Source organism: Cydia strobilella, chromosome 8 (genome assembly GCF_947568885.1).
Source record: "Cydia strobilella chromosome 8, ilCydStro3.1, whole genome shotgun sequence".
NCBI classification, from domain to species: Eukaryota; Metazoa; Arthropoda; class Insecta; order Lepidoptera; family Tortricidae; genus Cydia; species Cydia strobilella.
Genome location: NC_086048.1, coordinates 12,448,627 through 12,459,966, shown reverse-complemented (window position 1 = coordinate 12,459,966; position 11,340 = coordinate 12,448,627). Strand labels below are relative to the sequence as shown.

The 11,340-nt window shown below is 38.0% G+C and overlaps 1 protein-coding gene across 1 annotated transcript in view; it reads right to left on the bottom strand.

Moving 5' to 3' along the window:
* Positions 1-252: 252 nt before the first annotated feature.
* The window catches only part of LOC134743656 (protein timeless homolog), a 28,969-nt gene continuing 17,881 nt past the window's right edge, over positions 253-11,340 (bottom strand). Inside the window, exons 12-22 of the mRNA XM_063677239.1 lie at positions 11,223-11,267; positions 11,074-11,146; positions 10,030-10,228; positions 9,176-9,324; positions 8,545-8,639; positions 8,051-8,260; positions 4,530-4,706; positions 3,422-3,616; positions 2,278-2,474; positions 1,054-1,504; positions 253-715 (exon numbers count right to left, since the gene is read on the bottom strand). Coding sequence (XP_063533309.1) covers positions 627-715; positions 1,054-1,504; positions 2,278-2,474; positions 3,422-3,616; positions 4,530-4,706; positions 8,051-8,260; positions 8,545-8,639; positions 9,176-9,324; positions 10,030-10,228; positions 11,074-11,146; positions 11,223-11,267 — 1,880 coding nt within the window. The 3' untranslated portion in view covers positions 253-626. The remainder of the gene's footprint in view (positions 716-1,053; positions 1,505-2,277; positions 2,475-3,421; positions 3,617-4,529; positions 4,707-8,050; positions 8,261-8,544; positions 8,640-9,175; positions 9,325-10,029; positions 10,229-11,073; positions 11,147-11,222; positions 11,268-11,340) is intronic.

The following is an 11,340-nucleotide window of genomic DNA, read 5'->3' as shown; positions in this document are numbered from 1 at the left end:
CCCAAATTGGCGCGCAAAAACATTGAACGTTAAATATTTGTTTATGTAAAAATGTAAATATTTAACGGGCGCAATTTCTGTTTGATATTTCATTCAGGCTCGCTACGGTAAAGATTGCCTCAGCAAAAACAAACTTAAATTATAATACCCGCAGAAAATACTTTTTGGATTAAAATTAGAATCCCTAAGGGCCAGGCGAATCTAGCCAATTAAAAAAAAACAGACTGATTAGGGGAAGGAGGGATTAAAAAGTTTTTGTATTACTTACAGTCATTATAATTAATGAAAACAGAAACATTTGAGGGAACAATACAGAACCGACCAAAAATATCTCAACAGTATAAAAATTGTAAAATAATCAACAAAGGAGAGTTACAACAATCAACAAAAAGTGGACTATTATGAGATTTTTTTTTCTCCTTATAAGCTATAATATCCAACAGGTAATGACAAAATAATGGACACTTCATATACAGGTAACAAAGGAATGGAGAAAATAATTCTAAATTTAAAATGAAGCTTTCAGTGTATATAAAACGAGATGTGTGCATAATCTCTATGGTGCGATACAATACATGTAAAGACGGAGGTGGTATATATTACCGGCCGGTGCTGTATTAGGTGGATTAGTCCGAATCGTCGTCGATGATGACCCTGCGCCTCTTCTTGTCCCGGTTGATCGGCAACACTATTTGTTCTTCATCTTCGCTGTCGTCTGCAAGAAGACAATGAATTGATCAGCCAATTTTCTTTCTGAATACAGATATTGCAGATACTCAGCAGACATGGTCAGACCTCGTTACCCACATAGTCTATGTGGGTAAAGAGGCAAGCATAGGTACATTACTTAGGGTAGGCATGTTACATTACTTTCTTGCTGATACGAGTACAACATAGTGTCAGTCCATAATTATTGCACTCATGTTGTCATTGTAGAAGCATCTATTGTACAAAAGTTATCCGAAAGCTAGGCTGTTTTTATACGAATGTAAGGAAAAACCGTTTAGTTTATAAACTGGAGACAGGGGGTAAAATTTTAAAAATAAGTCTTACCTGAATCTGCTTTAGGCAAGCTACTTAAAAAGTCCTCCGTATCCGGCAGTTCAGTCTGTAATGTCTTCTTAGCAAACGACAGAAGGTCCTCACCCTCATCCCCACCATTCACTATCTCTTCCTCAATCCTCGGCAGTTTTCCTCTGCTGTTCGATTCCTCTGAATCCACACTACGACTTCGTTTCTGACTCCTTTTGACTTCGGTACTTGAAGCGCTTTTTACGTTTTCAACATTACTTTCTCTCATCTTTCTTAAATTTGCGAATAGGTCGTCATCATCACTAGATTCTGCGTTCGTATTGTCGTTTGAAACTTCAGGAACGTTTTCGATAGCAGTTTCGTCTACCGTGGGATCTATTATTAGCTCTTTATTCACAGCTTTGATTATAATTTCGCGCCTCTTTCTAATCGTTTCGAAATGTAAACTGCTCGGTATCCTCCAATATGCTTCCTAAAAATAAAACCAAAGCATGAGGTACTAGGTATGTCCAAAATGGAATAGAAATATAATAGAAAACAGTCATTTTTCTAGCGGCCAGGCTACCAAACTGAAAACTGGTATTGCTACCAAAGATGTTTGCCATAACGAACAGAAAGAAGCAAAACATGCTTTTGTACTACAGTTAGTAATCATTGTCACAGGGCGGACACGCTATACATCAAAAATCACTCGCGTTACTATGTGTGAACGGCACGTCCGTACACGCGTCATGCGTCATAGTGTGAGTAAGTTGCTGCTAAAAAATAGTACTGAGAGCACGCCAGAAGTCCGCCAGATTTCTGTCGCGGGGTGGGGTAATTCGAGTCGGGGCGGGGCGGTGCGTGGCCATTCTGGATGATAATAGCTATTACTTATTCTGTGTCATTGTGGTAGGTACTTAAAACTTTAAATCAAATTTAAAATAAACTAACTCATACACTAGCATGTAAAAAGCAATAATTAATGGGGTTGTCCGGTCGAAATAATTAGCAGATGGCGCCAGCATAGCTTGCCCTGTCAATCCCTAGAATTGTGTCAAATTTTTGTTTTTTTAATGCCCTGGATGCCAGCCCTTTAAGCCAAATCTCATAGAAAAAGGGGCAAGCTATGATGGCGCCATCTCTGCAAACCTTTGACATTTGCCAACCCCATTGCTTCAGTAACAAAAACATGTCTCGGCATACTCGACAAAGAAAAAAATCACATCCAAAAATTTAACTTTTTTCCCAAGACAGAAAACTTACTTGCTCATCACTCGGCGGCATGATCCCAATACCCATCAAGATCTTCTTGAACAACTCGTTCTCCATGGCATCCACACAATCGCTGGATAGGGGGAGTACTGGGATACCTTCGGCAGTCGGGTCGAACCCTTCCGCCTCTTGGTCGAGTGCTACTTCTTCTAAACTTTCAGCTACCCACTTTAGTGGTTCCATGAGGCCTTGATATGTGAGAAAAATAGTTTAAGTGGATACTGTATGGAATTACAAAACATTACATTGGCAATATTATGCCAATACGTGACGTGTCCCCAATGTACGGTGTAATCTATATGAAATTTTGATTCCCGGTGTGTTTAGCTAATAACCTAACCAAATTACTCGTTTTATCAAATACCGTAAAGCGGGGTGGCTTAGAAATGTAGGGGCGACTTTGAAATTTCAGTTTTTAAGCCATAATATATTTTTATGCAGGATTTTTTACCGTAGGTGACCATCAATATATATTAATATAACTAGTTACATGACCAGTTTCAATAAATAATGAATAATGGTAATTTTGTAGCTATTTTAAAACTATCAAAGTAACCCCAAATTTTCCTAAAGCTACCCCGTTTTGCCGTAGTAATTTCTTCTAGGTACAAAGGCAGGTAGGCTCTTATGACAAATATTTATTTTGATTTAAATACAGTTTTGTTGTAAAAAAATTAATTGAAAGAAAAATTCACCCCAACTGACTAAGCTACTTCGTTATCTATGTCGCTAATTTGTACAAAATATAATTTAAAGTTTTCATCATCTTCCTCGCGTTGTCCCGGCATTCTGCCACGGCTCATGGAGGGAGCCTGGGGTCCGCTTGGAAACTAATCCCAGGAATTGACGTGGGCACTAGTTTTTACGAAAGCGACTGCCATCTGGCCTTCCAAACCAGAGGGGAAACTAGACCTTATTGGGATTAGTCCGGTTTCCTCACGATGTTTTCCTTCACCGAAAAGCGACTGGTAAATATCAAAGGATATTTCGTACATAAGTTTTGAAAAACTCATTGGTCAAACTCACGAGCCTGGGTTTGAACCCGCGACCTCCGGATTGCAAGTCGCACGCGCTTACCTACCGCTAGGCCACCAGCGCTTTAAAAAAAATTAAGTTTTATAGTTAAAAAAATTACCATCGTCGACAGCGCTGACCAATAACTTGGCAATCTCGTTGGCGCTGAGTTGGATCTGTTTCTTCAGCGGTTTCTTTTTGGAAACTTCCTTCGCTTTCATGGTCTTTTTGGCAGGTTTCATCGTAACAGGAGAAGACGGTCGTGAACCATCGTCATCGGAGTCGGAGTGCGCCGACGATTCGGAGGAAGACGAATCTACGATTGAAATAGAAAAGTGAAGCTATAAAAATAAATAATTTAATTGAATAAAAAAAAGTTGGTAACTGGAATTGTGGAACTTATTTCTGGAAGTAACTATTAAATAAAAAAATAAACCCTACGCTAATCATAAGATTTTAAATCATTTTATGCCAAAAATGTCATGTATTATTTTGGAAAAGAGCTGATACTCTTCAAACTGCTGGATCGATTTTTATTAAACATAGCTAAGAACCACCGCAAGGAAACTCGCTTTCACATAAAAAAACCGCATCGAATTCGGTCCATCCGTTTGAGAGCTACGATGCCACAGACAGACAGAAATACAGACACTGGCGTCAAATGTATAACACCCCTCTTTTTACGACGTGGGTTAAAAATGTAGGGTATTTCGTTTTTTAAGTTATAAAAACGAATTGAAATATACCAAAATTAAAGTTAGCTATGAGCACCTATGAGTAAGAACGCCGTGTCTTGACGGCTATAGCCTGCAACTTCGCTATTGCTATTAATTACACCGTTGCCCTCCCTTGGGCCGTTTCTTGTCCTGTATAATGAGCTCCAGCAAACTTTCGACGAAGCTTCGCTTCGGCCGCCTGCGCGGCTTGCGGCCCAATATAAACACTAGACCGAGTCTTGAAAGGCTCAAGCCATCAAGGCTACGGCTCGCCCACTAAGAACGCCTTGTCTTAACGGCTAGAACCTTTAACTTGGCTACTCACCACTAGATTTATCATTATCGCTGTTGCCTTCATTTCACCGTTGCTCTTCATTCCCTTCTGGCTCTTCCTTGGACACTGTTTCTTGTCCTGTATAATACCGAGTTGTAGCAGCCTTTGCGCTACATCCAACACATTATTAAATACAAGACCGAGCCTTAAAAGGCTCAAGCCTTTAACTTACTACTCACCACTAGACTTATCATTATCGCTGTCGCCTTTCACTTCACCGTTGCTCTTCATTCCCTTCTGCCTCTTCCTTCGACACTGTTTCTTGTCCTGTATAATTCCCAGCTCCAACATCCTCTCCACGAAGCTTCGCTTCGGTCGCTTGCGTGGCATGCGGCCCATTATTAACAGCATCGGATCTGTAATAGAGGAACCTGAATAGAAATATTTTCAATAGCTGGAGTTAACGTTATCCGTTTATTGTGTTGTAGCCGTTACTCGAGGTGTACAAAAGGTGCTAAGTCTGATATAATTTTATGTAAGATATTGGTTTGACCTACTGTTATTTTGTATACTTATAATATAATGTAGGTACTACACATAATTACATTTGTAATGCATATTCATTTAAAAATATCACGTATTGATAATAGTTCATATTTAAACCAAGAAAGTAGTAAAAAACGGGTTACATTAGGTTAGTTTATGGGCACAGGCACGAAATGAGTCGTGTACGGACAAGTACGAACGAAATTCACGATAACTAAATGACATCATTTAGATATCATTCTAATGTCAGTGTACGTTCGAATTAGTTTGTAGGTAATTATTGAGTGTTACCAAGCGCGGCGGGGTCAATGACCTCAGCGAGTCGACCGGCAGATTATACAGACATTTAAACCTGAGGCTTTACGAGTGGCATTAATAATTATCAATTATCATTATTTTATTTTAAATATCGTTGAATAATAAAAAATTGATTAATCTAGTGAAACAATTTTTGTGACTGCTTGTGATTTAGGTTGAATGTACGCCCACTTTAAAGTTATTTAATTATTCTGTTAACGTATTTAGACTACACTTAGAATAAAAAACATAAAGTGGTGCAGACTAATGTAAAGCGTTAACTAACCAGATATAGGTGACAATTTTCTTGTAAAAACCTCCTAGTCCAATCTACATCATAATTCATATAGGTACTACAACAGCCAATGTTAACCGCTAAACCAATTTTTTTAAATTATATTTAATTTTGTATTTAGTTTTCTAGTCAAATTTACTCATGAGAACATGTGGCAAAGTTGGACGCAACTGAAACAAGCGGTCGTCTCGCCATATTATATTAGTACGGGAACATCGATGTATGTGTGGTGACTGTGAGTTGTCGAATTACACTCTAAGCGCCACTTGCACCATCCCACTAACCCGGGGTTAACCGGTTAAACCCTTAACACAGTGTCAAATTGTACTGGTAACTTCAGGTTTAGCCGGTTAACCCCGGGTTAGTGATAAGTGCAAGTGGCCCTAAGAGATTTTTAGCCTATCAGTGATAAAGGCCACTATTCAGGTTTGATTGGAAAGAATTTCAGTTTGGAATGCCTATGTTGAATAAAGTCAACAAAGGGTTTTCTTGTTTATAAATTCGCGGGCCACTATGCCAAAGGAACACCAGTGGTCCGCGGACCAGGTACCTCATAGTTTAGTAATCACGGGTCTACGCCAGTCTACGGACTACTATTGCTACGGGTTACGGCGTAGCACACAGTGTAGCATTGTATCGGCTAAAGTTCACTTAGCAATTCATTTAAAGAGTTTTAATAATATACGTAAATTTAATATTTCAACATTAAAAACAAACAAATTATTCAAATAATGAAGAGTTGGAAAGTAGAAATTACGTAGGGTTTTCCAATGGGGGGTCGTCGGACTCGCCCGAGTCGAAAGGCACGCCTGCGGTTTACTTTGAAGTCAGGGGCTGTACGAGTATCATTCATAATGATGTTAATTTAATTACGTCATTGAATTGTGATAAAACGGAATGACGACATTATTGAAAGCAACTGGCAACGCATAGTTGTAAACTTATATGAAATGTAGTGATGTCACCATGAGTTTTGCAATTAGAGATAAAATTGTCACTCAAGCTCAAGATGCATGATGCACATAATATATGCAACACGGCCCTAATATGGATAACTTTTGCTGTAGTAGGTAATATTGTTCTTGTTATAAGCCCAATTATGTGAATCAGCGTTTTTGCCACGCTGCGCCACTGTTACCTATATACCTACATATTAATAATATATGCTACATACCTATCTCACACTCCGTTTCGATAGAATGTCCACATTAAAAACAAAGTAGCATTTCATTTGTCTCGTATAATTTCCGAACAAATGAAATTCAACCCAATTCATAATAGTAACTACTATCAAATAATCTCGTCTCACACTGCTACTTAAACTTGAAAGGCAGTTACTCTGTATGCATCCCATACATACTGAGATACAACTTTTTTTTTTATTGACAGAACAAGATACGAGTTTTTTTTAAAAGTAGTGCCGAAATGCAACTAGATTCAAACTTACATAGCTATAATTTTGTATGGTTGACACGAGGTTATACCGTCATTCGTAGGAAGCAAAAATCAAATGAACACAAAAGGGATAATTGAGACCTGAAATAATCCAAACTAGGACGGGTTGTACGTAAGCACAACATATAAATGGAATTATTAGAATATCGGGTTTTGGAATCGGCATCTGTCGTGACAAAGCGACAAATCCTGTAGTAATTTACCCGGATTTAAGCTAATTTGCACAAAACATTTGTTGGAAGCCCCACAATCAAACTGCTACGTCTGCGGTTCCTTGACCAAATCTTGGACGTAGCTTCAGTAACTTTGCGAGGTTTTGCGTTGACTATTAAGTTTAAACAGTTTAACCAACGGGATCACAGTGACAAAGTTCAGCGCGAAATGGCAGGTAAAATATACACGTTTCGGCACAGCCAACAGCAAAAGTTTTTATGCCGACGAGGGCGACGAGTTGTTCATATTGAATTAAATAAAACTTTATTGTAAATTATAAGTTTATTGTAGGAAATGACTAATGAGTGTGCGTCTATTTCAACACGTCACCCTATTTGCTAGATCTACTGCTGACTGTTACACTGTTTTTGATAGTGTTTACCCGCCAGTCTTAAAGTAAGATTTTTTACAAATAAAATGAGTAGATAAGATATATCATTGTAACCGCCCCTGATCTGATTCTTCGTTAAGCTACTCTTTAGGCACCTTCCTTTGTCGTCCTACAAGAGATCATGCCTTCTAGTCAAGATAGCAGGAATCCGTAAAATATTTCAAGGCAGGTCCTTTTCATTGTAGACGTTTTTATTACACACTTTTATTTAGCTTTACAGCGTATATTTGTATATATAGTGTGCTTCAAATCTTGTAAATTAAATTTGAACCACTTCCCGGTGTCTGATTCCGTTGAAATTTGTAGTATACCTACTTTCGCAATTTCGATGACAATGCTATGCTAAGATGGAGCTGATCTGATGATGCAGTCGGACGGTAGCCAAAGGTCTGCTCGCTGGAGAAACACATTAGAAAGGTCACGAGAAGTACTCAATAGACATGCCAATGAGGAGAATTCAGTCAGCAATAAAAAACTGTTACATTTTTTTAGAGTTCCTTGTTTTTACTCTAATCCTATGATTAGAGTAAAGACAAGGAACTATTAAGTTACTATTAACTTACCAGTAGAATCGCCAAACTCTTCCCAAAGCTGCCTAAGCATGTCATCCTCCTCCTCACTGAACTCCTTTGACACTTTCTCCCGCTGGCGCTCCTTGTTGCTTCTTTTGGTGGGAGCACGGAAGATGAGACCGAGCTCTTTTAGTTTCTTTATGACGCTTCGCCGCGTTCGGGTCTGGTCGATTAGGTTCTCGAGGATCCAGTCGATAACGTCTGTTCAATGTGTTATCAAAGTTACTATTATTATAAATGTGAGTCTACGTACAGACTTTGTTACGCAGAAAAGTATAATTATTAATTGTACAAGTGTCGTCTTGTCAAATCGACTGAATAAATAAGCAATTTGTGTTATAAGGAAAGGTGGGGTAAGAGGAACATACTTTATTTTGTATGGGGTAAGAGAAACAGTACGACAAGCCCATAAATGTGGTCCCCCTTTCCCCATCAGACCTTATTACTTTCATTTTGGGGGCAACGTATACTTAGAATTCACGTACCTTGATCAGTTTGTGGATTAGACTGGTTCTCCATGTACAGGTTCCGTAATTCTTCTTCCTGTTCCTCGCTCCAGGTACCCTTACCCACTCTATCCCTGTCATACAAAAATGTATATTCTAAGGTAGGTAATGCAGATTACATTATAATACAGGTATTAAATAAGGTATTGAATGATCGACTGCATACCGCTTTTATTACAGCAATTTTGAACTGTATTTTGAAAGATAATTCAAGTATTTCACCGAGATAATTGTCTCGGACTGTTTCTATATTGATTACTGTATATATGTACGTTGACATGTAAACAGGCTTTAGATAAATGATTCGATTCGAATTATTGATTTGACGATATTAGTGATTTGTATGTATGTATGTAATGTATAAACTCTTTATTTTACGAAACACAGAACACAAATATGGCACAGAAATAGGCAATACAAAGGCCAAATCCCTTTAAGGGATTTCTTCCAGCTAACCTTTGTTAACATTTTTTTAGCAGTGATTTCGTACTGCTATCTATTGTTATGGCAGTACCTATCGCTTTATTAACAACCGACAATAAACGCAACAAACACACTACACACATCACAATAGGCATTTTAAACATGTAATCAACTAATCAACACTTACTTTTGATCGGAGTAGAGGTCGTACCCGCACTCTATGTCGATGGCATCCTTCGAATTTGTCCAGAAAAGTAGCTCAATAAAAACTTTGGGATTTTTCTGCGCGACTTCAGTAAATTTCCTTAGTATAAATATAGCGAACTTTTCCAGCTCCTGAATAAAAGGAAACGAAATCAATGATTACCATTGAAATAATATTTGGCTTCGTTTTAGGAAGTTAACTTAGGTTACATTTTTTTTCTAACAATAAAGTTGGATGTATATAAGTCTTTACCAATATTTCTCAATTTCTCAGTTGTAAGCGTTCCACGTGGCAGAAATTAATTTCGACCTAAATATTTAATTAAGGTGGCTTGGATTAATTTCAACCAAAGGATAAATCTGGCATCGACGTATTTTCTTGTTAACAACATGACAACAGCAGTAGCTGTTATTTTAATGCGTAAAATTTAATTATGTATAGGTACAGTAAGTTTAATAAGTAGGTGTAGTAGGTAAATTTAGAACAATTTTATGCGAAATTTTCAGAATTATTCTAAAGTACACAATAGACAATATATCTACAAAATAAATGTGTAAGTTTCACTAACAACACAAATGTTTGGTAGTAAACGTAACTCACCTATCATACTGTTTCTTTGATGCGTAAAACGATCTCTTACGGATGCAGGTATGTTACTTCTACACTTGGGAACAAATCATATAATAACCAAGAGCAGCCGAGCAGTCAAAATAAAATAAAAACGAACTCTAGCCCTAAGGAATCCGTTCTATCACACATTTTTTTTACAATGTTTCTTTAAATCCGACTCACGCTTGGCTTATACCGGGGCGCAACCCCAAGGCACAAGTACTAACCTTAAATTGAGGCATAGGGTTGTTGAGTATCTTCTGAAAGACCAGAAACAAAGACGCTTGGAACATCATAGCCGGTCGCTTGCAGTCCCACGCTATTCTGTGCAGCATTTTCGTGATGCAGTGGTTTGTGTGCGGAAGGTTCTTGTCGTAGCCGTATAGAAGGGACGCACAAGCGCTTACTACTTTTGGGCTGCAAAATCTGGTAAAGAAATACATAATATGTGTTTATAGATGACTTGAGCACTCAATGCACCAAACATACAACACACGTCGATTCTTGGTCACTGCTAACCTAACACGCTTATCCTCGCTTCGCTCGTCGTCCCACGTATCTTTCAACTCTGGCAGAACGCCGCGAAAATTAGTTGAAGCGCGTTAGGACTAGTTTTACTCTAAGACTCACTGTCCGTTTGTCTGTCGCCAGGCTGTATCTCATGAACCGTGATAGCTAGACAGTTGAAATTTTCACAAATGATGTATTTCTATTGCCGCTATAACAAATACTAAAAATTTTATTTGTACGGGACCCTCGGTGGGCGAGTCCAACTCGCACTTGTCCGGATTTTTTTAAAGCATATTCTAGCTTCCACATTTTGTAATGAATTATTTTGGCCAGTAAAAACTAGTTTTAATTTAACCATGGAATTATAGTACCTAAAGTAGTGAAACTGGGGCGTATGCATTCTAAAACGGGTGTAGGTTAACTTGATCAAGGAAATCGCTGCTCATGCTGATGTAGTGTAATTCAGGTTTCGAGAGTTGCGATTTAGTGTACCGAAACTCATAAGCGCCAGTCATGCAAGCAATGACTCATCAAGTCTGATCAGGTATATTGGTGTGCCATTAATTAATGTTAGATATCTTGACAAACTAGTTGTCAAGTCTGGCAGCCGAATTTAGACGCGCAACACTTACCTCGCTTTTGGTAGTAAGGTGAATCTAAAACTTCATAGTTTCTTTAGAAAAATATTACAAAAAGTTTGTTCTGGCACTTTAAAAGGTACGGAACCTTAAAGAATCATGTAACTTACGTCGCGTACATACCTCTGAACAAAATCATTGAAATCAAAGTCTGTTTCAACTATTGCTGCACTTCGTTCCTCTTCTTCCTCTTCGTCTACAAAGAAAATATTAAATAATAAAATTTAATCAAAATTGTCTCAAATTACTTAATTATAGAAGGGCTGTTTTACCTTCCTCCTCATCCGTAGTTTCTTGGTTATTTCCCTCGATCACCTCTGAAATAGTAATTAGAATTTATTTCAATAACTCTAAACTAGCCTTTACCTGCGAAGCTGTCTCAAAGTAAAT